This window comes from Macrotis lagotis, chromosome 1, assembly GCF_037893015.1.
Source record: "Macrotis lagotis isolate mMagLag1 chromosome 1, bilby.v1.9.chrom.fasta, whole genome shotgun sequence".
Taxonomy (NCBI): Eukaryota; Metazoa; Chordata; class Mammalia; order Peramelemorphia; family Peramelidae; genus Macrotis; species Macrotis lagotis.
In genome coordinates this window covers 184269962-184297930 of record NC_133658.1, presented here as the reverse complement: position 1 = coordinate 184297930, position 27969 = coordinate 184269962, and the positions used below count along the sequence as shown (strand labels likewise).

The window sequence follows — 27969 nt, the reverse complement described above, 5'->3', positions numbered from 1 at the left end:
TGGCTAGTGTGCTATCCATTACGCCACCTAACCACCGCTTCAGTCATTACTTTATTTTTTTTTTTGCCAGACAAATGGGATTAAGTGGCTTGCCTAAGGCCACACAGCTAGGTAATTATTAAGTGTCTGAGGCCAGATTTGAACTCAGGTACTCCTGACTCCAGGGCCAGTGTTCTATCCACTGCACCATCTAGCCGCCCCTTTTTAAAGAATCTTTTCTTTTTTTTCTACCATTTAAAGCAGATAAGAAAATTTGAGAGCATTCTATAAAGCAGTCAGGGACTAAAAGTTCATTCTGACACCTTATTTCCTTAAGTCATGCAAGCTAATCAAAATGAGAACAAGAAAAATTTGTTCTCAAATTCTTCCTGTTAAAAAAAAGGATCTTGAGAAATAAAAAAAGGGGGATTTGGATGACTATCAAAATTTCAGAATGGCATCTATGGATGATCACAATATTTATATAAGACTAGAAGATATGAAACATAATGTGCATATTGAGTTTAACTAAAAGCACCTATTGTAGTTGATTCTTAAGAAGATTAACAACATCCAACATCATAAATAAACCAGAGAATAAAATCACACACCTGATTTGAAATTACTTTTAATGTCTCCAGCCTCAAAACAAACAAATGGAATTTTCCTCAAAGGCCTCTTCTGTTTTTCTTTATTATACCCTGGAGACCCCGTAGGTTACTTTTATTTTAGGTGATGCAGAATACTAAGGACACATTGAATAACATTTTTATTTAGTGAGAAATTCATGTGTCCGGAAGACACACTTTTCAAATAAAGGACATTTTGATTCTTGTATTTCTAAATTTTGTGAGTGTGAACTTGTGTAGAATGGTTAGAGGTGAAACTGAGGTAGGAGATTAGGAGAAGTAGACTGTGAAATGAAGAGATTATTCCTAAACTCCTGGGATTTATTGGGAGGAGATAATTGTGCGTGCCTCATTACCTATTCCAGGCATTATCTCTGCATTGTTTTGCTAAGAACCTCTGTTAAAACACATTATGGTGAGAACTTTATGATTTCCCGCCCCCCTTCAAAATTCTGTTTCAGGCTAAATTTCAGTGAAAACTTTTGCTCTTTAATGAAGGGTAGAGAGGGACCTTAAATGAATTTGAGGCCAATTTCTTTTTATTCCACATAGAAAAATCCCACGCTTGTAACATAACCATCAGTTTCCAAAAGTTCTTTTGTGTGGTAACTAGAGAAATGCATTGTTATTAAGAAATGGTTCCAATAGTACCCTTAGGGAAAGGGAAAGGATTGCCATTTACTATGCTCTGGTAATAATTTTAAATTGTCTTCTTTTTTAGATGCCTTTGATTCTATGACTAAATTCTAAATTTATGTTGTTCCAAATTTCATGCAGAACTTTGTTTTTGAACCATGAATAATTTTTTCCCCTTGTCAACCTTCAAAACATTGCTTGCCTAAACTTTATCCTTTGGATCTAGATAAAATTGTGATAACTGTATATATTACTATCTAACAGAATATTAATATATTTTATGTCATCTATAATATGTGTTTTATGTCATACTCATATCATATCTAATCCTATAGAGAGATTAATGCCCAGTTACTCACAAAATCAGATTACTTGAAACATGAAAGAATCTTGAAACATGAATGTATTAAAGCTTAAAAAGGATAAAGTAGAACTGTAGCTATTTAGCAAGCCACTTCATTATAAGGTATGTACATTTAATGTTTCCTTTGTACTGCTGTGATTCTGTTTAGCTCATAGAACACAGTGCTTTCTTTGTAGAGGGCACACCAATACTTGGTGGTCCTGTGCCAGTATCTCAAATGTCTCACAACTGTATATTAAAGTTCTTGAGAGAGACCTTGAGAGTGTCCTTGTATTGCTTCTTCTGATCTCCTTGTGAACACTTATCTAATATGAGTGCTTTGTAAACTAGTCTTTTAGGGAAATGTACATTTGGCATTCAAGTAGCATCTTCATCTCAAATGTTCAAATCAACTCTTTGTGCCCAACCTGTGGTAGAGCCTTCTGAGCTCATATTGGACTGGCCAGCTATAATTGTATACACTTTGCCATTGTAATGTCATTGGTCCTATTTGAGGTTGAACAGAAACAATCATTATAAGGATGATAGAAAAAAGACTGTCATCTTTTAGTTTAGAAAGATGAAGGCAAGTATTTATGATATATAATAATAAATTTTATTTTTAAAACATGGACAAATGATGCATAGGATGTGAAGGCATAGTTATGTTTTGATCTGAATCTTTGTGTAGCCCATATTAGCTCTGATCATCTTTATCTGACTGCACTTTCTTTGATATGCCCCAGGATCCCAGAGCTTAGATAAATTTCTCCTTGAAGGAGCTACAGATACTACTGTATCTGTAATGTTGAGGCCCATCATTTTGTCTCTCTGTAATACTATTTGTTGAAAATCTATTTAGTCTTCTAGCCTTAAGTAGCCTTTAATCAAATAAGATCACATATGCCTCTAAAGCTAACCTTATAGTGCTATAGATGTGCTAGATATTATTATTATTATTATTATTATTATTATTATTATTTTAGAAAACTGAATTTACTAAGATGTTAAAAGCAAAACCTTTGGTACAAAGTATCTCTTCACTTGTCTGGGACTCCTCTTACAAGTTCATAGAGTCTAAAGTAAAATCAACTTTGTCTTAGAGGCAAAGATGTGGCAAAGAGAAAACTCAAAATTCCTACTTGCTAGAAGTCTTTTTTTAAAATGATACTATGTAGGGTACTCATCAGTGTTCCTTTAAGCATAATGAATCTGTATCCCTTTGCCCTTGGCTTTCTATATAGATCTGATGAAGAAGGTATACCACTAGAACACTAATGAGAATAAGTGAAGCATAAAATCTTCCAGAAGCTTTGAAGATTGCAAAGTCTTCCTCTGACGAAAGCAAAGAGTGGAAGAGTGAAAGACAGACAGGCAGTGCCTCCTCCACTCACAATTGCTTCCCAGAGAAATTCACTCCAATTTTTGGTTTAAACCAATTTCTGGAATTCCTTTCCTTTTCAACTCACCCAATAATTTATACATGATTCCTGGATATGGATAGGTTTCCTCAGCCTAACTGAATAAGATTGTTGTATTCTTGTGAAATTCATGCTAGTTCAAAATATTTTTAACATTTAATCTAAGGCCTGTGAGTGGTTGGGACATAGTCTTACTTAAAGTATTGGAAGGAGCACTCATCAGTGAGTTCACAAATCATTGAATTAGGGAAGTAAAATATTTATTTAACATTTTATAGTTTGCAACAAGACTTTATAGGTGTTATTTCGTTTGCATTTCATATACATCATACTTATACCAACTCTGAGTTGTAGACAGGATTTTCTTCCTTTTCAGATGAAGAAATGTGTGAACTTAGATATACTTTGATGCTTTGGGCTCTCAGTCTAAAATACTGGGACATTTTAAGGACATGAAATGAGAAGAGGAGGTAGAATAGATGATGTCTTAAATGCTTTTTGTAATTCTGTGACATCTTAAGCCTATTTTGCTGCAAAGCTGTGAGCAAAATATAGGTGTTCTGATTCTTGGGTCAGCAATTGCTTAACATCCCTGAGACGAAATTTTTCATCAGCAAAATGAAGTTGTTAGACTAGATTAAGTAATGGAATTAGGGTCTTTATCCTGGAAAAGAGGAGTCTCAGTGGGAAAATAAGCATTATGAAGCATTCAAAGAGCTGTCACATGGGAGGGGACTTTTACTAGTTCTGCTTGGCCCAAGAAGACAGAACTAGAAGGAATGGATAGAAAATGCGAGAAAGAGAAAAGAGAAAAAAAAAGAAAGAAAAGAAAATGTGAGAAAAATTCTAACATTAGAACTATTTAAAAGTGGAATAGGCTTCCTCTAGCAATAGTAAGTTTCCCATTATCACAATAGGTTTTCAGGCAAAGCTAGTTCATTTGCTGGAGCTATCATTGAGAAATTTCCTGTTTTTTGATAATTGCTGCTGGTGGTCTCTCAGGCTCATCCCTTTTCTGAGATTTAGCGATTCTGTGAACATAGACAAGTTGTGAAGAGCTTTAAGTGTCAAACATAAGAATTTATATTTAGTCCTAAGGGGTAATGGACAGCTTCAGGAGTTTTTTGAGTAGGGGAATGACATGGTTGGATGTTGAGACAGTGCTTAATACAGTGCCTGGTTGTTGGATCCCTTGAAATAGGAGGGAAGTTTGGATGTAGGGTGAATTCAGAGGGCATGATAATATGGATATATTGAGTTGGATATGATTAAGGAAATCTAAATATCTCTTGGTCAGTTGGTTTTAATCTCAGGAGGTGAGAATATATACATTTATATGGCATGATGTAGCTTTTGGAATAGGAATTGAGTGGGGTCAGAAATAAGCTTTAGCTTATTACGATTTGAGGAAGGACTGACTTTTTCCTTTTAGAATCATTCCTCAGTCTTTAAGTACCATAAGTATTTGAAGAAGGATTCTAGCACTATGGGAATTAAAACTGTTGTTTGACCTTAGTAAAACACAATTCAACCATCTGCAAAGAGATAATAATTGAACACATGGCAACTGATAAGATCATTTAGTAAGAGAAGAGAGACAAAAAAAGAGGCCAGGAACAGACCTTTGAGACATACCCGTATTTAGGGTACTTGATATGAATGATGAGCCATCAAAAGAGATTGAAAATAAGCAGACTGATGAGGAATAAAACCAAGAAAGACAAAAATCAAGAAATGTAAGTCAATATTAAATACTGCAACAGTCAAGAAATATGAGATTTGAGGTTTTAGATTTGACAATTAAGAGATCACTGTTAACTATGGAAAGACCAGTTTCAGTTGAGTGATGAGGATAGAAGCCAGACTGCTTAGGGCTGAGGAATGAGTGAGAGAAGAGTGGAGGCAGCAAGTATAGATAACTCTTTCAAGGAATTTGGATATGAGAGGGAGAAGAGATACAGGATTATAGGTAGCAAAAATGGTGCAATTCAGAGAGAGGTTTTTTGGTTCATTTGTTTGTTTCTTGTTTATTTTCTAAAGAATGGGGAGACCTGAGTATGTTTGTAGATATCAGGGAAAAAATGTAGTACTTTGAGTAATACAAAACACTTTCCTCACAGCAATACTGTGTAGTATACACTATTGTTATTGTCTCTCTTTTTTACAGATAAGCTTAATTATATTGCCTATATTCTTGGAGCTAGACAAAGGCATGCCTCTTAATTCCTCAAGCCAGTGTGATCTTTATAGGTATCTTTCTGTACTCCATAACTTTAAATAGATTTTTTCTGAAATTCCTAGACAGATAAATGGATGATAAATCATAGGTAAGTTTTTTTGTGGGAATGGTAGGTTTTTCTAGGGGGATTCTTGTTGGACATCCAGCTGGAGGTGTTCAGTGTACAACTTGGGAGAGAGACTGGGACTCGATATGTATGAAGACCTGGAAGTTATCTGCATAGATGATAACTAAACTTGTTAGGGTTGATGAGGTTGACAAAGGAATTTAGGCAAGTTTGTTCTTTGAATTTATCATAAATATTTCCTTCCATTTCTCCCCCAAATTCCTTTGTACCATTGTTGAAAATGAGATAGAATATTGTACAAGATGCATTGTTGACTTGGGATATCATTATTGTTTTCAAACATTTAAAAAACTTCACCTCAAACTGCATGTTTTTCTCTTCAATCTAGTCTCCAAGAAGAGGGTTTAAATGACTTACTTTGATTTAACTTTGCCCAGCACATTTGTAATCTTTTTATCCTGCAACTCTTCCATATGACAACTTTTTTTTTAATGTTAAAGAAAATCCAATTATGCTTGCTGGTCAGGGAAAATTCAACAAGTAAATTTTATTTTTTTTTTATTGATCATACTAAACTCAAACAAAATTCAAATTTTCATAGTTCTATCATCCTTCTTCAAATACTCATGGTTTTGTGCATTGTTTGTAAAATGAAAATAGTCAAAATCTTTCATTCATGTAACCTCAAGTTCGTTTTTTAAATGTTATTTTATTTTTCAATTACATGCAAAGCTAGTTTCCAACAGTTATCTTTTTTGTAAGCTTTTGAGTTAAAAGTTCATTTCTGACACTACTGCACTCCTGTTCTGAAAGTTACAGCACTAATATCTGTTGGTCTCATTAAAACCATCTCCTTATTTCTTCAACACATTCCCTTCCCTTAAATATGGGAAAAGCTTGATTGACCTGAGGATATTTGGAAGCACAGTTCCTCTTTTTGTTTTTTAGGATTGGAAGGAAGCACAAATCAGAGAGCGGGATGGTTGACTTGAACAAGTGAGTTGAACTTAATTTATAAAGTGGCCTAGGATAAGGAATGGGAGGAGCAAAGTTCCAAAAACCCTAGAGAAAACCTCTCTTTTCTAACAATAGCTGACATTTATATAGCTGTCATAGTCCTCAGGAACCCAAGGTCATCTCCATACTGTGGTTCAGGAAAAACACTTCCCTCCTACCCCTCCCACCCCCAACCCTTTCCGGAGGTGGGGGTGGATAAAGCTGAAGGACTAAGAGTCAGCTTAATAATAGCAACAATAATAACCTGACACATATAAGGCTTCAAGGATTGCAAAGCATTTTATATATGCCATCTCATTCGATCCTTACAACAACTCTGGGAAATAGGTGTTAATATTCCCCCTTTTACAATGAGGAAATAGGTTAAGTGACTTGTCTAGGGTCCCACAGTTAATGAGTGATTGCAACAGGATTTGAACTCAGATCTTCCTGACTCCAAGTACAGGCTTCTCTGTATGCATTATAAAATAATCTAACTGCTACCAATTTTTATATTATTTACAATCATTAGTTTAACTCTTGATAATGCTAAATCAAGAGTGATTCACAAAATGAACATGCTCCTAGAGAAAGTACATCATATCAATTTTGACATTTATATGCCATTTTTCCATATATATATATATATATATATATATATATATATATGAATAAAACCTACCTTATACATTATCTTCTTTTAAAAGAACTTGTGAGATAAATAATGAGGTATTATTATTTTCATCTTACAGATTAAAGTGACACAAAGGTCATCAAGTGACTTATTCATGGTCACATAGTTAATGTTAAAGACCAACATTTGAAACTCAGTTTCTCCAGAGTCCAAAACCAGCAACTTCTTTTGGAATATCAAATTGACTTGACTTCTTAATGTGCACTTTTTGTCCAGAACTGAAAAGCTGGGCAAGGTGTTATTAGATAGCTAAAAAATAGGCAATTAATTAGTTGGATTGACAGATGGATCTGTTAGATAGCTAAAAACAGGCAATTAATTAGTTGGATTGACAGATGGATCTGAATTCTGAGCAGAGGTTTGGGGTGTTTTTGTGGGGGGGGGGTTTAGAAGTTTTTTGAGTTTTTTTGTTTTTCCAGAAGCTAGGATCACAATTGGAGAGGTTGCATGAAAGAGAAGTAATTTTGGAGTCCAGAAGACTTGGGTCCTGCCTAGAATTTTCTCTTTCTGTCAGATACTGTGTGACTGTGGGCAAATAAACTCCCAGCTCCCCCTTAGTAATCAACATTGGGATAATCTCACTAGGAGAGTTATGGGTCCAGATCAGGAAAAACAAAAGCAAACACTCAAAGTTAAGGACAGTTTTATATAGAAAGTTGGTCTCCATAAAGATTCGTTGGCATCAGATAACAGAAAACAATTTTATATAATGTGGTTTAAGTGGACATGATCTGGACTTAGGCTGAGCTCACCAGGATTCAAATCCCTTTTTTGATAACTTATTGTATTACTTGGCTAAATCAATTCACTTCTCTGAGACTGCTTCCTCATCTTCACTGGCATTTGTAACAGCGACCTGAGAGGTTGTTGTGAGGAAAAGAAAAACCACAAAAATTAAAATAAGACTGAATTTAATTTTCTTTATAAGGTGCTTGTGCCTGGGTTTATGATTAGGACTGTTTGAAAACTGATTGGCTGGTAATTTTCCAAGTATAGCAAGGCGCAAAAATGCTAGGAGAGATTTTAAAAAACAGTTAAGAAACATTTAAAACAATTTTGCTCCTAAATTGCGGCACAGATTTAGAGTTAGATTTAGATATCTGGTCCAAGTCTTTCGATTTATATTTGAGTAAACTGAGGACCAGTAGGGTAATTGATTTGCTCAAAGTTACTAAGTATAGTAACAATGGAACAAAGGAACTGAGTATAGTAACAATGTTAGAATTCAGGTATTATACTTCTAAATTCAGCCCTCCCCCCCCATACTATTCTAAGAAAGATACCTATGTTATCAAAAGAGTAGTTCCAGAGTTATGGGAAACGTAACAACCTTGAGAGGAGGATCCTCCCCTACTTCCCCCATAAGTTTTCTTAAAATTTCTTTTAAAAAAATGATAAAATTTTATTTGATACTTTTTGATTTTTAGACTCAGTAAATTTCCTTCCGTTTTTTAAAAAAATTAAACGATAGCCTAAAAAGAATCCCACAAACAAAAAGCATTCAGTCGCTTGGAAGATGGCATTTATATTCGACTATCGCAAGCATCTCTTTTTTCAGGACGACGCGTCTTCTGTCTTTTTATCTTCCTGCAAATACTAGTCTAAGGGGTGAAGCCAGAGGCCAAGCTGAGCATGAGGCCGGCGTCCAGGGGTGCAGAGGAGCCTAAGGAGGTTTAGCCAGTCGGTGCCTGCAGGCTTTTGTGCCAGTGTGCGCCCACATTTCTGCGCTGGGGAGGACGCTCTCCGCTGAGCTCGCTCCTCTCCCTCCGCCCCGCTGAAGGCTAAGCATCCAGGGCTGACCCGGGCCCGTGCCCAGCCGGTCAGCCGGTGCCTCGGCTCTCCTGCGCGGGCTCCGGGCCCCCATCCTCGGCTCCAGCCTGGCCCCCAAGGGGAGCCGGGCATGCTCACTGAGGCTCCCCGGGCGCAGTGGCGCGCCGCGGCCGGGAGGGGGCGCCGCGCCCCCGCCTCCTCGCCCGGGCCCGACCCGGCGCAGAAAGTTGGGCTCGGGGAGAGGCGAGGCGAGGAGGGCCGGCGCGGGGGAGGGGCGGGAGCGCGTGTCAGCGGCTCGCCCCCTCCCTCGCCGTATATAGGAGGCGCCGAATGGTGCTCTCCAGAGCCGCGGAGGAGGCGGCGGCGGCGGATCGCGAGCCCCGGCCCCGGCGGAGCCCCGGCGGAGCCCCGGCGGGCGGCGGCCGCGGTGACAGCCGCTCCCGGGCGCAGGCGGCGCCCGCTCCCGGCCCCTCCGGGCTCGCCCCGCCGCCCGCTCCCCGACGGGCGCCCCGGACCGCCGTGCGCCGAGCCATGGCCCCGCGCTGAGCGGCCCCGCGGGAGGAGCGGCCCCGAGGAGCGGCCCGCGGGAGGAGCGGCCCCGCGGGAGGAGCGGCCCCGAGGAGCGGCCCCGCGGGAGGAGCGGCCCCGAGGAGCGGCCCCGAGGAGCGGCCCGCGCTGAGCGGCCCCGCGCGAGGAGCGGCCCGCGCCCGGCCGAGGCCGCCCCCTCCCCTGCGCCCATCGCCCTCTCTCCCGGGCCGGGGAGCCTCCGCGCGCGCCCATGGCCGGGGCGCAGCCGGGAGTCCACGCGTTGCAACTCAAGCCCGTCAGCGTCTCGGAGGACCTCAAGAAAGGCGTCAAATTCGTCAAATGGGACGATGTGAGTAGCCTCGGGGTCTGCGGGGGGCGGGCGTGGGGGTGGGGCAGGTGCTTATGCAATGGGCACAGCGGATCGATAAGGGCGCCAGAAAGTGCACAGGCTAGGAGCCGCGCCGGCAGGGACGGGCTGCGCGTCTGTCTGTCTGTCTGTCTGCGAGGCTGGGAGTCGTCATCCTCCCGCGGCCCCCTACCCCGCGTCCTCAGGAGCCCGGAGTCCAGCGAGGAGGTTTGGGCTTGGTTTGCCTTTTAACCCCCTCCGAGGCTCGCAGCGGGACTTGCGAGCGGGCAGGAAAGTCCACTCCACGGGCAGTGGGAGAAGGACCTGCCTCTTCCCGGCGGGCAGGAAAGTCCACTCCACGGGCAGTGGGAGAAGGACCTGCCTCTTCCCGGCGGGCAGGAAAGTCCACTCCACGGGCAGTGGGAGAAGGACCTGCCTCTTCCCGGCGGGCAGGAAAGTCCACTCCACGGGCAGTGGGAGAAGGACCTGCCTCTTCCCGGCGGGCAGGAAAGTCCACTCCACGGGCAGTGGGAGAAGGACCTGCCTCTTCCCGCTCCGAACGCGGCTCCCAAGTCCTGCCTCGCTCCGCCGGGAACAGCAGCCACGCAGCGCCCCACGGCGAGCTGGTACCTTGTACCCATTTCAGCCAGCTGGCACCGGGCGTCCCTGGCCCACACCACAGGTTGTTGGCTTCCAAACTTAAGCCTCGGGCTAGGGACGGGTTCAAGACGGAGAAATAAAGGGACGTTCTGTGGCTCGACTTGGCAGGTGGCTCGTCGCTAGTTTTCCGGAGCTTCCACGGCTCGAAAAGACCCGGCTCTGAAGTTTGACCCTGCAGCGTCCCCGGGCCCGGCGCGGCAGGGGAGGCCACAGGGCAAGAAAAGAATGGAGAGGAGCTGTCATCGTTTCGGAGCCCCCACAGGACACAAGGAGAGTTTTCACTTAAGAATCTTAGCATGGTGCTGGTTCTCAAGAAGCATAAATTCCCCCAAATATTGAGGAAATAAGTTTGGGCTGACAAGAGGGAAATAATTTCTATTAACAGTACATCCTTGATTTCATTCAGAATTTATTGGTATGAATTATTCATTAAGATAAACACAAGACTTCCAGGGTTGAGGGAGATTTAAGTCCAAATGATCGAGACACCTCTTAATCAGGAGTAATTACAGGACAATCGGGGACCCTTCTTGTGAAAAATATTTTCCACTCAGCAAATTATAGCCTATTATCCCCGGGGACATTTTTTTTTAATCTTCTTATGCCATTTTTCTTCTGTGTGAAAACAATTTAGATGGTCCAGGTAGATGATCCAGTTACTTAATCCGGTCTCTTTGTTTCTATATCTTGTGCAGTTTCAAGTATGAATAGAAGCTACTCTATTTTACTCGTTCCTTGTTAAATCTCAAAGGCAGCAGGCAAAGAATAAAAACTGTTTATCCTTTCAATTCCACTATCCTTATAGAGCAGGACTTTTTTTGGGGGGGGATGGGGTACATAAATAATTTATAATCTAATCAACGTGCTGTAGAATCCAGTAGATATTTTGTTCATCAAATCCATCAATAAAAATGTTTCCTATAGAGATTTTTATTCACATTCAGTTCCACTTGTCAGAGAATTAGTGTAATCAGAACTACAGAGAAACAGAGGAGACACCTGTGACAGAGGTTTAGCAGCATAGAATGAGAGTCTTAGTGTAAACTGTGAATTCCTTTCCCCCTGTTTTTTCATAACCATATACTTTATTCAAAATCCCATTGATTTCTTATTTGATTTCCTTGCTAACCCCACATAAATAAATTAGGATATGGTAGAAAGAAATGTAAACTAGTCAGCCAAAATAGAAAGGGACTAAAAGGTATTTAACTGCTCAGCACATAGAGGGACTGTAATTCAGGGTATTTAAAATGTTACTTTTTTACAAGAGCATATATCTCAAAGATCAGAAAATTCTACTCTGTGTGGCTCATTGTGTTTTTACCAGGAAGTCTGAAATCTTGTAGTGGACAGCAACACAGAGGATGTACACATTTTAAAACATTGCCTAGAAAGCACACACATGTCATTCAGGTCTGGTTAGAATTCTTGGTTTCTAACCCTACTTCTGCCATTAGTTAGTCTTGTGACAATCCATGTTTAGGTCTCATTCTTAATTGTTCAATGGAGAGTTCACCTACCCTAGAACAGAACCGAATTTCCAGGGGAGATCCAGAACTGATTTATGGGTGTTTTCCCAACCAGGAGTGGTCCTGTATATCTGAGAGTGACTCAGTTCATCCCTGGGTTCCATTTAGTCTAGGCTCTTAACCCTAGTCTTTATCTTTTCCTACCTGAACATAGGGTAAGGATCAAATCAGCCTTTGGGATTAACACAGATTGAGCCACTTAATATATGTCTTGTACTAACTAAACTAGAAAAACTGGGTTATAGGTTTGAAAAGACCAGGCCATAATCTTGACCTAGTCCATTAATTCTCTCTGAGTCTCAGTTTCCTTATCCACAAATGAAATAAGTATTGTGTCAAATGAGATATAACTGTATAGTAAAATATATAACATTCTATACAAATACATAATAGCTACCATTTATGTAATACTTTTCTATTTACCCCCTCCCCCATATATGACTTACTTAGATGTTGCTACTCTGATCTTCATGATAAATGTACTAAGCCCATATAAATTTTGCCTAGCATATAAATCTTAAGATTTTAAGAAGCCCCTTGAGAACTGATGATCTCCCTACTAAGGACATAGAAACATGGAAATTCTCCAACAATGTAATAAACTCTAAGGAATCTTTTTACTTCTCCACGGATCTTTTGTGACAGTATGATCTCTGTTCCTACAGGCTTAATTCTGAAACAAATTTCCTTAACAATTGCTTATGAATATAGAAATCTAATTATAAATTTGACTTCAGAATTCTACACAATAGAATTATGAGGAAGGAAGGAGAAGTCTAAGTATCTCTTTACATTTAAACAGGATACCCAAGTCCTGTGGCAAGTAGAAAATCCCTGTCCTTGAGGATTTCCCATTTAGTTGGAAGAGACAAGATGTAAATATTTGAAATAACTAGGGATCTCACTAACTTGTCCAGATTGTAATGGTTGCCATCATGTCTTCCGAATTGCTTGATGCTATCCCAAAATAACTAGCCCAATTTTCGGAATGCCTTGTGGGAGGCATCATGGGCTTATAGGATGCATCCCTTAATTTACATTACAAAAATTTTAAGCAATTATAGCTATTTTGTTTATAAGCAGGAATACTTTTTTTGTTTATGTTTTGGGATTCCTGGATCTCACATATTCCCTAACATAGGTAGGTTTATTCAATGTTTATTGATTGATAGATTGATTCATAGATCAAAATACATTTTCCCATAATCCAAAATTTTAATTTTACTTATGATAGGAAAATTCATATATACAAGGATTACTTTCTCCATGACCACCTCTGAAGAGGTGAACTGATTCAGGTTCATACCACATTGTGAGAAAATGTCTTCCAGTTGTATTTTTTAGCAGATAATAATTTGCTCAGAGAGATCTTTACCAAAGATTTCCAAGGGATACTTGCAGTCATATCCAATGACAAACCAACAAGCATCAAGGCACTGTAATAGATTGTTAGCAAACCCTCCCCTAAATGAATGCAGGATTTGGAATTCTGACATAGATCAGAATCTTGGTTCTGCCATTTTCTATATTTGTGCTGTTGAGTTAGAAACTTAACCTCTCTGTGTGACCTGGTTTCCTTTTTCATGAAAGCATTGGACTAGATGTCCTCAAAGATCCTTTCCTTTTCTAAATCCTGTGATACTCTCTTAACAAGATACACCATATTGGTTTGGGGCTAGAGAGAACAACTATGGAAGTAGATCAGTAAAGGTTTCTCATAGCAAGTGGTGCATGAGCTGAGAACTGAAGGAAGCTAGAGATTCTAATATGTGAAGGTGAGGAGGGAGTGCCTTCCAGCATAGGAACAGTCTGTTCAAAGACCCAGAGAAGGAGATGGAATGTTCAGTTCAGGGAACAGCATGTTGGGCAGTTTGGTTGGAATGTACAGTATGTGAATGAGAATAATGTGAATTCAGCCTGGAAAGGTAAATTGTAGAGATTGTTGTTGTTTAGTCATTTAAGACATGTCAGGCACTTCATGACCCCATTTGAGGTTTTCTATGCAGAGATACTAGATTAGTTTGCCATTTCCTTTTCCATTCAATTTACAGTTGAGGAACAGTGTTAAAATGACTTGTCCAGGGCACACAATAAGTGTCTGAGGCTGGATTTGAACTCAGGAAGATGGGTCTTTCTCACTCCAGGTCTGGCACAGTGCCACCTTGAAACTTCACTAAATGATATGTTGTCAACAATTTTCCTTCCACGAACACAGTTCATCAACTTCAAAGAATGTTTATTTACTTGTCAAACAAAACAAATTAGCACCTGCCAATGAAAAGCCTTTCTTCAGAGAGCTGTAAAACTTCCTTCTTTTATTATGTGTTAAGTAGGACTCTGTGGGCATCAGCTCTAATAGTTTCTTATCTTTATTGAATCCTTGATGCCCAATGCACATGTCCTTAATTGATGCTAGTGATTCCTTTTGACCCTGTTCCCAGTTTCCTGTGGGTAATATTTATCTTCATTCCTATTGCTGGTCTTTTGGTTTTTGAAAAGACTTCACAGGGTTCAATTCAATAAAAATTTACTAATTTCTCACTAGGCTTTGGGAATGCAAATAAACAAGCAAAAAATGAAACAGTACTTGTCCTAAATAGTTTACAGTGTACTGATAAAACACTAAAGATACGTAAACAAATAATTCACAGAAAGAAAATACAAAGAAATTTAATTTTGTATATGGGAGAACATACTAGATGGAAAAGGGAGGGAGGGCAGATTATGTAAAGACATTTCAGCTAGAGATGGAATGAGAACTTTAATTAGGCCAATTTGACTGTTTTTGTCCATCTTTTGCAAGGCAATGAGGTTAAATGACTTACCCAAGGTCACATAGCTAGGTAATTATTGAGTGTCTGAGACTGAATTGGAATTCTGGTCCTATTATACCACTTAGCTATCCCCTTTTCCTTCATTCTTGAAGAAGGCCATGACATAAAGGAGTTGAGGCCATGACATGCGGGTGAATTGGATTTGAGTGAGGAGGTGCTGTGTTAAGTCCAGAACCATCTGGATCCAGTGGCCAAATATGAATTGGGATGACTGGATGGCTCTGGATGTGAGGCAATTAGGGGGAGGTGACTTGCCCAAGGTCACACAGCTAGTAAGTGTCAAGTGTCTGAGGTCACATTTGAACTCGTCCTGACTTCAGGTGCAGTATCCTATCCACTGGGCCACCTAGCTGTTAGAACAATATGGATAGCTAGATGGTGTTGTGGATAGAATACTGGCCCTTGAATCAGGAGGACCCGGGTCCAAATCTGGCCTCAGACACTTATCAGCTATGTGACTCTGGACAAGTTACTTAACCCCAATTGTCTCAAAAAGAGTGAAAAAGAAAATAAAGCAATATACAGCACAAGAAGACAGACTGTGTGAGTAATGTATGTATATAGAGTAATGTGCAATTGAGTATGTAAAGTGAAGCTGGAGCCAGATTGTACAGGGTTTTAAAGGTAAATCAACAAAATCTTTTCCCCTGAAAGTCAATTGAAGCTTCTTGAGCCAGGGTGGAACATGGTCAGAACATAGCTTTTGGAATGTTGATTTGGTAACTTTGTAGAGCATGGATTTGGCAAAAGGAAAGGCTGGAAGCAGAGTGATAAATTAGGAGCTTCTTTATATAGAATAGATAAGAGGTAATGAGAGAAAGATTTTGAGTGGAGAGGAGTGGAGAGGAGATATAGATAAAATTGGTAGGACTTGGAAATTTTTTCCTTATGTGTTGGGCAAATTGTAGAGTCAGAGATGATTCCTTGACTTCAATGTTTTGTGACTGCCAGGATAGAAAGATTCTACTGATAGAAATTGAGAAGTTTGGAGGAGAAATATAGTAAAGAAAATTAATATTGTTTTTGATATTTATTTAAAATACCTGAGACATCCGTTTGGAGATAGCCAACAGTCTATTGTGGTGCAGTATTAAAAGGTAGCAGAGAGACTATGGATAAATGTATCTGGGAGATATAGAATGATAAGATGAGAGAGAGAGAGAGAGAGAGAGAGAGAGAGAGAGAGAGAGAGAGAGAGAGAGAGAGAGCCCGAGCACATGTGCATGCCCAGGAAAGGGTTTTTTGGCACACTCATAATTATTCAAGTTTGACTAGCATGAGACTTGTAGAAGACTGGATTTGTTTGGAATCAAAAGATTTGGTTTTGATTTTTTGGCTCTTTTACTACTTATGCGACTTGGACAAAGCTCTCCTCTTCTCAGGCTTAATTTTTATCATTGGTAAAATGAGTGGTATGTATTATATGATCTTTATATCATGGTACTATGAACCCCCTAAATTAGAACTCTATTAAAACATCTTGATATATATATGAATATACCTTAGGTCAAATCAGATTTTCTACTACTCCTAAACTTAGACATAGAAAAGAGCTTAATAAGGCACTATTGATCTATAATCCAGAATTCTCTTGCTCCAACAACATTGAAAAAAATCTTCCCATAGCCGTAACTCATTTAATTTTTCCATATCATTTTGATTCTCTGAATGATGAATGAGGGTTAGAAGGTTTGCTTGTTTTCAGATGGCTAGATTTATATGGCAGGGAATAATCTCCATTTTTATCATGGGTCAAGATATTTTATATCTGGGAACATGTCAAGTTATGACAAGGCACATATAAAGTCACAAAAGGAATAGGCAAGGGATTGTGGCACAAGGCAAAAGGTATAGGACTTGGGGTCAGAGAGGCTGGATTTCAGATTTATTCCTGCATAAATAATATACTATACATTTAAACATCAAATGAAACTATGCACGTAAGGTGTTTTGTAAGATTCAAAGAGCTATGTATATATTAGCAATTGTGATGACTAAGGTTTCTTCAGATTCCAGAGTTATGATTCTGTGACTCATGGTTTTGCTATTGGATCCTTTGGTTCCTTCTTCTCCACCCTAAAGTTAGCTGTTCTATCCACAGCAATTGGGGTTGGGCAGTGATAGCTTTTGTTTTTCAACTGCTATAGTATTTAGACATTCTATAGAAGAGGTTTTTGCCCTGGTCACCTTTATCCTCTATCAAAGAGTGAATAGTCTTTCATTTATGCTCCATATTATGATAGCAACCTTTGGTTATAAATCTCAATATTAAATGATGAATACTTACTATGTATTTCACTAATCAACCCTGCTCAAATTTATGATTTTATTCATGTTTTTGTCCTTTCTTTTGGTCTTTAACTGTGATTTCATAAATCTGGGGAACTCCTTATGGAAACTCCCTAATTAATGCAAGTCAACACCTAGACATAGCCTTTACTCTTAGAGAGTGACCATAGACAATATGACTTGTCTGTGATCACACAATTAGTTATGTAACTGTGACAATTCTTAATCCCAGGTTTTCCTCAATCAAAATCTAGCCATCTACCCTCCTCCACATTTATGTCATTAATTATGCAATTTTTTACCTTTTGTCTTTTGATTTTTTAAAAACCCTTTCTTTTTGAGGCAAAATGTTTTCTAATCTTATGATTCAATGAAGTAACAACTCAGCCTCAGTTTTTTCAATTGTAAAATGAGTGATTTAGACTAACCTTTCCTTTCTAAATCAATGAATTTGTGTTTAAAAGAAACTTATTCTGAATGTCATAAGATTCTTAATATGAAAGAAAAGCCAGAATTAGTTCTCTTTGCCAAAAGTAAACTACCATTCTTAAGGGTTTTGAAATACCCATAATTGCCAAAGCCACCTTCTTACTTCAAAAGCAAAAAAAAAAAAATGTTTTGAAATGTAGGTTTACATTTATGCCCTTTAGGCAAATAGTCACCAGAGGCCAAAGTAAGAAAATAGCAAGAATGTTTAAAGACGGGGAAGCTAGGTGGCGTAGTGGATAAAGCACCAGCCCTGGAGTCAGGAGTACCTGGGTTCAAATCCGACCTCAGACATTTAATAATTACCTAGCTGTGTGGTCTTGGGCAAGCGACTTAACCTAAAAAAAAAAAAAAAAAAAAAAAAAGAATGTATAAAGAATCTTCAAGACAATTTCTCAAATGACACAATACTGAGAGCCAACGATAAGGTCAAGATTGGAACATATCTGGAAGTTCAAGGATCTGAGTGGATATGAAGTCCCAGAATCAGTACTAGAAAGGGATCAAGAAAACTGGAACAAATGACTAATCTGAAATGGGGAAGCTAATAGGGTTGAGTTGATGGTAGTTGTTGCTTTCATACCTGCTTATCCATTTCTCGTATTTTGCAGTAACCCTAGAATGAAGTCTGGGAAATTCAGCATATGTGACAAGCATTTTGGAATCAGAAACATTTAATAATTCAATGGTATGACATTACCCAAAGTCTTTTTTTTGCATATAAGGTGGATTAATTCTATGACTTTATTGAAATATGTATTTATTTTCTAACCCTATATTGAAGGCACTTTTGCTTTATTTTCCCATGTAATCCCATTTACTTAATATCTGTAGTTCATAAAGATCAATGGCCCAGATTTTCACTATGACTATTTTTTTCACTTTAAAGTTTATCCTATAAGTAAATAAAGGTCTGATTATTTATACCAGGAGCTGAATTTAAATGGGCCTGGAATATTTTGCTTTTAACTTTGAACTCAGTAACCTACAGTTAACAAGAAACAATTCTGATAAGAAAACACCCTACATAGGCAGTGCCAGTGGAAAATTGAATAGGATAGAGGCATCCATCTAAATAAGCATTATTTGTCATTTAAAATGTAAATTTTCATGTTGTCAGAGGTACTATTAGGATTATAGAGATTTTTATATTGAATCAGAAACCTCATGTATTTTTTTCAAAGCATCATCATCATCATCATCATCACCTGGTGTCTTGATCTTGGATCTATCTATCTAACAATATATGATCCTCAATCAGGATATTGTGTCCTTATATGTCACTTGGCCGTAAAAATCTTACCTAAAGTCAAATATTTTCATAATGTAAACAAACTCAGTGAGTTACATGAAAATATAATATAGGGAGCCAGCTAGGTGGCCCAGTAGATAGAGTGCTGGTCCTGGAGTCAAGAGGATCTGAGTTCAAATTTGACCTCAGACACTTAATAATTACCCAGGTATATGACCTTGGGCAAGTTACTTAACCCCATTGCCTTGCCAAAAAAAAAAAATATAACATAAAAAGGCCAAGTTTATTTTATTATTTTTTTTTGACAAGGCAATGGGGTTAAGAGCCTTACCCAAGGCCACACAACTAGGTGATTATTAAGTGTCTGAGGCCGGATTTGAACTCAGGTACTCCTGACTCCAGGGCTGGGGCTCTATCCACTAGCTGCCCCTAAAAGGCCAAGTTTATTAAAATTCTTGTTGATTTATGTTCTTAAAGGCATGATTTCCAATATCGTTTATGTCATAGGCATATTTACTCTCTGGAAAAATAAACACTGATACATATATGTTTTTCAATAACATAGATTTCACATTTCAATTTAAACACATCCAGAAACAGATCAATTTATTGTAAATAAGAAAGGATATTAAAATAAAGATATGTTTTTAGTAGTAAAATAGAATTTCTAGAAATTTGCATCTGTTTTTCATTTAAAAGGTTGAATGAGTTCACCATATTTGGTTACATTTTGCTTCTTTTCTTTTCAACTGTAGTTTTGGGATCAAGCAGTGAAAATGAATCCATTTGTAAAAGAAAGAAATGGTTCTTAACTGAACTAGTTATGGTAGCTTAGTAATGTTTTATTTAGAAAGTACAGATTCTTAAGTATCTCTAAGAACATGTTTTATTAGTTCCAAAATCTGAGTTCATCTTCAGTGTATATCTCTATGAAATAATAGATAATGGGAAAGTAATATTTATTCTACTTTTTTTGATAAGGTACAGAAAAGGTACGACAAAGCTATACTGCAAGCATTTGTCAGAGGTGATAGGAAATAAGGATGCTGAATTAGTTCTTTAACTAAGATGTAAATGTTAAGTTATTATTGTTGTTAATTGTTCAGTAACATTCCTTCTATTCTTGTTCATTCTTTGATTTTTTTTTTTAAAAACCAGTATTGTGTATTATGGATAGTTTTTCCTTTCAGCATCAAATTTATGGATATTCCCTGGTTCTGTCTTAGAATGCTTCTCTTGAAGGGAAAAAGGATGTGAATGTGTGGTAAGATTTTTGTTCTGATATTTCCCTTGACTAAAACTTGGGTATGGAGTTAAAAATGGATCCACCTTAAACCAAATTATTCGCTTGTCTTTTTTTCTGTTCTTTGAATTATGCATCCACTTTCTCCACAGTGGTTAGCTGATGCTATGTAAGAAACACAGTACCAATGCACAAATGCCATTGTATTTTCTGGAGTTTCTGCAAATTTCACTTATTCATTTCCTGATGTGGACACAGCCATGTTGGCAGGCATTTGTTAAATAATGATTTTAAATAAATGGGATTTTTTTCCAGAACCTGACTGACTGGATTTATGTATATCTAGCATTATACTACTGGTAGTACTTCCCAAGATGTAAATCCTGTTTATATAGTTTTTATTTCATTTAACCTCCTCAAGGGATGCCCATATTAATTGGTGGTAGTAGATGCTGGATAGGATTAAGGAGTTAAGGAGAAGAGTTAAATCTTTGAAAAGCATAAAATAAGGAACAGAATAGCAGAGGAGTCAGGAAATTGAGATAAGGAATTTAAAATATACCTGCTTAAAGGCAAGCCTTAAGTTGGGGTTCTTATTCATCAATAAAAAGGGGGGGGGAATAAGAATTAACACAGGATAGACAAGAATGGCAAAAAAAGATTTAATGTGTAATGGCCTCAAGAAGAGTTACATATAGGGAAGCTAAATAAAGTGTACAGTTGGCAAATATATACTAGGGAGGTCTTGGCAACACATTCCTTATTCACTACATTGCTAGTAAAATACTGGTTCATAGAGTTTCAGTTTGGTATGGAGCTTGATGTCACATTGGGACCACACCTTCTCTCCCAGCAGACTCCCTATTCATTTTATTGAATTTTCCATTCATTATTTAGAGTATTAAAATATTTCATTTGCTAATATGAAAATTGTAAGAGTATGTGAGTAATGAATTATCAAATAATAGCTTAATTTCAGTTCTGGGCTGAAAAGGATGTGAATGTGTTGTAAGATTTTATTCTGAGATTTCCTTGAACTGAAACTTGGGAATGGAGTTAAATGAATCCATATTAAACCAAATTATTTGTTTTCCTTTTTTCCCATTCTTTGAATTAAGCATCCACTTTATCCCCATTATATGTGCTTTCAAGTTAGGGTCTCCAGAGCATGTCCAGTATTCCTGCTCAGAATTCTATGATAACACTGAGTCTGGGTTTTCAACTACTGTCAACCATGAATCTCTTTATTTTACATATTTAAAACTTGATCATTAAAACCTGACAATAATTACATTATATTGATTGAGGAGGGAGTGTGGAAAATTCCTCTTGTACTTTACTCTCCCCCTCCCCAGTTAAACATTTGTCATCCTAAGCAAAAAAATCTGTAGTGCTTTTGGCAAAGTCCACAGCTCAAAATTCTAAATAGTTCTTTAGTGACTTGAGGTTTCAAACATCATCTTTTTCTAGCATCTTCCCTAGTGAATTTTTCTAAAGAGTTTCAGAAAAAAAACTATATGAAACAGTTCATAAACTATAGAAATTAATATTTACATACTTCTGAATACGTGGTAATTAATCATGGTGATACAACTTAACCAATAGATATCATTTTATAAAATTTCCATTGATGATTGCCGATTTGTGCTTTCAGGACTTCCCCAGTCTGAAGACAATGCTTCAAAGACAAATAAAAATAAAAAGAAAGACACCCCCCCACCTTCCCAGTCCTCTAGAGAAATTCTAGTTTCTAAGGAGTGTTTAAAGCCCTTGGAGCACTTCCCACATTGATTAGGGACCTGGGGTCAACTAGAAGCCGTTCTTCTCAGGTGAAGTATCCTGAGTATAAATTTTCCCATAAACCTTTTTCTGCACTGAGTCATTCAGCTGGATATTTGAATAAATCATCTCCAAGCACCCATTTCCATGTAGTGTACAACAAAATGTCTTCAGTGATCCTTTACTAAATAAATTGAGACAAAGGGCCCAGGCATAAATTTCTCCTAAGTCCCTTTATCATAGGACACCCAACCAAATGTAGCTTAGCCCTTACTAGGATAATCAAGTTATCTTAAAAGGAAAACAAATTCAGAAAAGCTCCAGAGAGGTGTGAGACTGTCATTCATCCAATTAGTGCTTGAATTTGCAAACTTCAAACCCTGGAAGATACATACTATCTTGAATCAGTATTCTGGGGATAATTTTAAATAACTAGGTTAATAGTATTGCTTTTTAACCCCCCCCCCCCTTTCTCTAAAAGCATTTACCAAGGGGCTATTTAGTACAAATAGTTAATATAAAATATTCTCTTCAAGGGGCAGCTAGGTGGCATAGTGGATAAAGCACCGGCCCTGGAGTCAGGAGTACCTGGGTTCAAATCTGATCTCAGACACTTAATAATTACCTAGCTGTGTGGCCTTGGGCAAGCCACTTAACCCTGTTTGCCTTGCAAAAAAAAAAAACCTAAAAAAAATATTCTCTTCAGATATACTCTTACTTCACTCATACAGAATTCCTGAGGAGACTGGGTTCACTATGAATTTTATGAAGCAAATCTGTTAAGTATACATGTAGGAAAGAGAACTCACAATTTCAAATTATTGGAAATCCTTTTCTCTCTTTGTAGAATCATTCTTAAATTCCCTTTAGGTATGGCTCTTTGCTGGGTTCTGAGATTATGTGCCTTTCTAGAATTTCTATCCACTATCATCTTTGCCATGAGGGGTAATACTCTCTGAAACTACATCCTCCCTTGGGTGAATAACTCTTTGTATCTTTGCATATCATTAGGAGAAGCTAGGTGGCTCAGCAGATAGAAGGTCAGATTGGAATCAGGAAGACCTGAGTTCAAATTAGACCTAAAAACACTTACTAGCTGTGGGACCCTTGGCAAGTCACCTTGTGTGCCCCAACTTCCTTATCTGTAAAATGAGCTGGAGAAGAAAATGGCAAAGCATTCCAGTATCTTTGCTAAGAAAACCCGAAGAGTTGAAGATGACTTAAATGACTGAACAGAAAAAACATTTGCTCTCAATGTGTCTTTCACTGCTCTTGGGTAGCTATGTTATCTGCTCATGGTCTAGTTTCATCACTAACATGGCCAATGTAGTATTGTAGTGGGAGTATAAAAGTCTTTTTAGGACTACCCTCCTCAGCTTGGTGTCCTGTGATCTAGGCACAAGGGTCTTTTTCCATTAGATTTTCCAGGTCCTTTAAATCTTAGTTCTCTTGACTGTCAAGTTGTTGGATTGTCTTCTACTGAAATTCATCTAGCTCTTTAAAACTTCAAGAGACACAGTTTGTTTGAATAGTCAGTCTTCTCCTTGATTCAGTCAAAGAAGTTCAGTCCTTAAAAAGATTATCACAGGATGTGAGTCATCATATTTACATATTAAAACTTCACTATGCACTTAAACATTATATTTCATTAATTGAGGGAGTGTGTAGAACCCCCTCCCAGTTAAATCATGTAAAATTTTAAATGTTAAGTAGTATTTTTCTTTTCTATTTCAACCCACCCCATTTATCTAAAACTTTGGAAATGTGTAAGGAGCACAAACACATGATTTTAATCTAGAAACTAAAATTTCTATTAGGAAAATTTTAGAATTTAGGTTGGTAAATCACAAAGATAATAGTGAATATATTCACCATCATAATAATTCATGAAAATTAGAAAAAAATCATATATATCTTTTAAGACTAAAAGAAAGATAAAGCAGAGAAAAATAAATATAGACCAGTTTCATTCAATATTAATTTAAAATTTAAAAATAATATTCATTCAAGGAGACTACTATTCATCATTCTAACTAACTTGCATCTATAGGAATACAAGGATGGTTCAAACTAGGAAGAATAACTGGAATTATTAATCACATAATCCATAAAAATAACAAATGCCACATAATTTTTTCAATAGATTCAGAAAAAACTGTTGGCAAAAAAGAATATTAATTTATATTAAAAGTCATTATTTATATTACAAATAATTTATTTGTTACTCAATATTGTATACAGTAACAGCAATATTGTTTTAAGAATGACTTTGAATGAATAAATTATTTTGACTATTATAGATATTTGAATTTATTATAAAGGACATATGAGGAAAGAGGCTATCTGCATCTAGAAGAGAACTAATAACTAGAAGTATATATATGTGTATATATGGAATAATTTTAGACTATATTACAATTTGTGTCTAGTGATAGCCATCTCTAGGGAAGGGGGAGGGGTGGAAAGAAAAAATTATGATATTGATAATTTTGGTGTATATTTGAAAGGTATAGCAAGTTGCACAGATTTGTAGTTTCATGTGCAATCATTGTTTTTATTGTATTATGATAATAAAAGACTTGTTTTATTTGATAAATTAAAAATAAAGTATAATGATGAAAAAAGATATCATTTGTTGACTTCCAAATAAAACACCCTCAAAATAGGTCTCAAAGAGTCCTTTTTTAATATGACCAAAAGCTTATATTTATATCCAAGAGCTATCATTGGACAAACATTAGGAACCTCCATATTTGAAAGAAAGGTAAAGCTGAATAGTCCTCTCTCCACTGTTATTTGACACAGTTCAGTGAAACACCAACAAAAACTAGAAATTACAATAAAAGAATTGTTATACAGAATTACTATATCAAAACAAACAAATTGGTGCCACAATAATAGTACTAGCAATAATCGCTATTATTATTATTATTATTATTATTATTATTTATGTTGTTGTTTTTAATGATTAACATAGCACTTTAAGGTTTTCCAAGTGTTTTATGTGTAACATAATTTGACACTCAAAACAAACCCTGGGAGGTAAGTGTTATATTATCATCATTTTATATCAAGGAAAATAGAGCCTGGGGGATGGTAAATTATTTGCTCAATCACATAGCATTCTCTCTCTCTCTCTCTCTCTCTCTCTCTCTCTCTCTCTCTGAATTTCTTTACAAAAATGTATATACGCATTTATATATGTACAAAGTAATCTTTTAAAAATAAAAGAAGATGAACATCTGTAGAGATATTTGCCATATATAATGAAAATGATATTGCCTTGAATAATTTACAAATTTAGTGCTATATCAATCAGATTTCCAGAGTGATATTTTTTTAGGACAAAAAATAGTAACAAAATTTATTCAGAAGAAAAATAATTCCAAGAATCTCAATGGAAATAATGAGAAAAAAATGAAGGAGGTAAAGTTTTACTAGGCAAATTACCTTATAAAGTAGTTAGGAAAATTATTTGGCATTGATTTAAAAAAAAAAGAAAAGTAGATTAGTAGAACAGATTTGATAAGTGAGAAAGAGGAGTTGAAAATAGTAATCCAGTGTTTACCAGAAGGCCATTGATTCTATCTTTTCCCATAAGATTATTCCAATTATCATTGCATATTCATTTTATGTTTCCTGCCAACAAACACTACCAAGTCTCCCCAGTCTTTTAGAAGAAACTTTCTAAAGAAAAAAACACATGACCCTTTTCCTATATCTTTTCTCCCTTTCTCAGCCTAAAAGTTGTCTATAGTCATTGCCTCTACTTCCTCTCCCTCCCTCTCTTCTAAACTCTCTGGAATTTAACTCAACACTCAACTGAAACTACTTTCAAAAATGTTGTTAATATCTTCTCAATTACCAAAAGTAATGGAATTTTTAAAGTCCTCTTCCTCATGACTTATCTGGATTAGTTCACATTGCCATCCCCTCCTGTTGAACCATTCTTCCTTGGAGACTCTTGTGACACTTCTCTTTTGTCCCTACACACATACACACATACACCCAAACACTAATGTGCACACACACACTTGTCATTTAATTTCTTTTGATGGCTGAAGACATTGATACCATGCCTATTAGTAGTAGGTATAGTTCAAATTTTTCTCCCTGGGTTCTATTTTATTTTCTTTCTATAGTCTCTCATTTAGGAACCTCATCAGATTCCATTATTATTTCTACACAGGCATTTCTCAGAAATTCTTTTGTATTTCTCTCCATTCTTTACCACACATCCTCATTTCAGTTAAATCTGTCATTTGCTACTGCTTAGATAATTGTAACAACCTCCTAATTATTTTTCCTCATTTATCTCTCCCAAATTCAACCCATTTTCCAATCATCTACCAAAATGGTTTTCCTAAAATGCAGATCTCTTCCCTCAATTAACCCTAGTGGCTTCCTCTTTCCTTTTAGGATCATATATCAACTTCTCTGGCATTTAAAGATCTTTAAAATCTGACGCATTTCTATTTTTCCAGTTTTTTTTTACCCATTAGTCTCTCCCATGAACTTTCCTGTCCATCATTATCTGCCTTTTTGCTGCTCTTTATACAAGTAAAAAAGTTGGTCAAGAAGTTTCATGTTAAAATGTACTTTCTTCTCACCTCCTCCCTTGGAATTCCTGGTTTCCTTTAAGATTAAGCCTGAGTATCACTTTCTTCATGAGATTTTACCTGCAGTCTTCAGAGCCTTTTCTCTCTCTTAAGTACTTCCTATTTATCCTTTACATAGTATGTTTGTACATATTTGTTTGCTTATTGTTTTCTCCATTAGACAGTGAGCTCCTTTAAGGGTAGGGATTGTCTTTTGCTGCTTTTTTTTATATCCCTAGAACTTAGCATAGTGCTTGGCCCATACAAGAGCATTTAATACATATTTATTAAACAACAGTTCCTAAGATGCTTATCGTAAAAGTAGAAGTGGTACTAAAGAGGTAAAAGAAAAATGTCATTTTAGATAAAATATATACAAAAAGCACTATGCTATTTATGGAATAATCTCCGAACTTATTGGTTTCAAAAATAAGGATCATGAAAACATCAACAAATGCTGACCTATATACCTATTTTGCCATCTATGTGTAAACTTCTGAGAATATTTCATCTTCACAATAATGTAAGATAACCTTTGTGAGAAATTTTTAAATTGACTAAAATATAATGTAATATTTATTGTTTGTTGATTATATAAATGCATTTGACTCTTTTACAACATGATTTCATCTTCCTAGCAAGATCCCTCCCAATTCATTGGAAGATGTACCAATACCAATAATTGTTCAATGACTCATTGATAATGAATATCATATAAGACATAAAACAGGTAAATGCATGCCTGTCAAGTCTTAGTCGCTTTGATGAAGATGTTCCAGCAGAGCCTCCTTGTCAAGAAGGGATTCCATATGACTGATGAAATCCTCTAAATATTCCTGTTTATGAATTTCTTTGTATTTATTGTATCAAGCCCCCCAAATATTGCAGAGCAACTTGGCTATAATCATACAAGAGAATTTCCACCGATTATCTACACAGTAAAGGCCAAATGGATATAGAATGTCAATTGCTTAGAATTGCAGTTGAATGAGCAAATTGTAGAACTTATCCATCAGTGTGTGTGTCTAGAATAGGCAATCCAGTTGACAATGAGTTGAAAAGGAATAGAGCATACTGGATTATACTTGGGAAATACAAGGCACTTTTCCAGACCTCAGGCTTCTTATGATAACACACACATTTTTTAATGAAAACATTTTTACCAGTGTTGCAGTGAGACAGTTAAACCACTTCCTTTGAAGAATCACAAAGATTAGCATCACATGGAGTATAATGGAAAGCCACATGGTAGGTGCAAGTAAACGGAAACATTGATCCTAGTATGAATTCTACAGAAACTCAATAAAGAATATCCACAAAGAATTGTATTACAGAAAGAGAGAATAGATTGGTCTTATGCCAATAGAAAAGGATGACAAGTAGAAGACTGGAGTACTCTATTTCTATTCTCACTATGTCAGAAGAAATTGCAAAAAGGCTCTAGAACAATGGGTAGATTCCCTACCCTGAAATTTTTAGACGAAATAGATAAGAATCTCACAGGATGGGCAGAGATATTCAGTTGCAATACTCATTGTTAGAAGTAGGTCCTGAATTGTTCATCTGTGATGATTCATCTGAGTGTCTGAGTTGAGAGTGGCCAAAATACAAAGTGAACTGACACATATATATCATCAAGAGCTATTTCTTT

The 27969-nt window shown here is 37.0% G+C and overlaps 1 protein-coding gene across 1 annotated transcript in view; it reads left to right on the top strand.

Moving 5' to 3' along the window:
- The first annotated feature begins 9519 nt into the window (after positions 1–9519).
- Positions 9520–27969, top strand: part of PLCB1 (phospholipase C beta 1) — a 964239-nt gene continuing 945789 nt past the window's right edge. Inside the window, exon 1 of the mRNA XM_074209479.1 lies at positions 9520–9651. Within this exon, the coding sequence (XP_074065580.1) occupies positions 9553–9651 (99 nt within the window). The 5' untranslated portion in view covers positions 9520–9552. The remainder of the gene's footprint in view (positions 9652–27969) is intronic.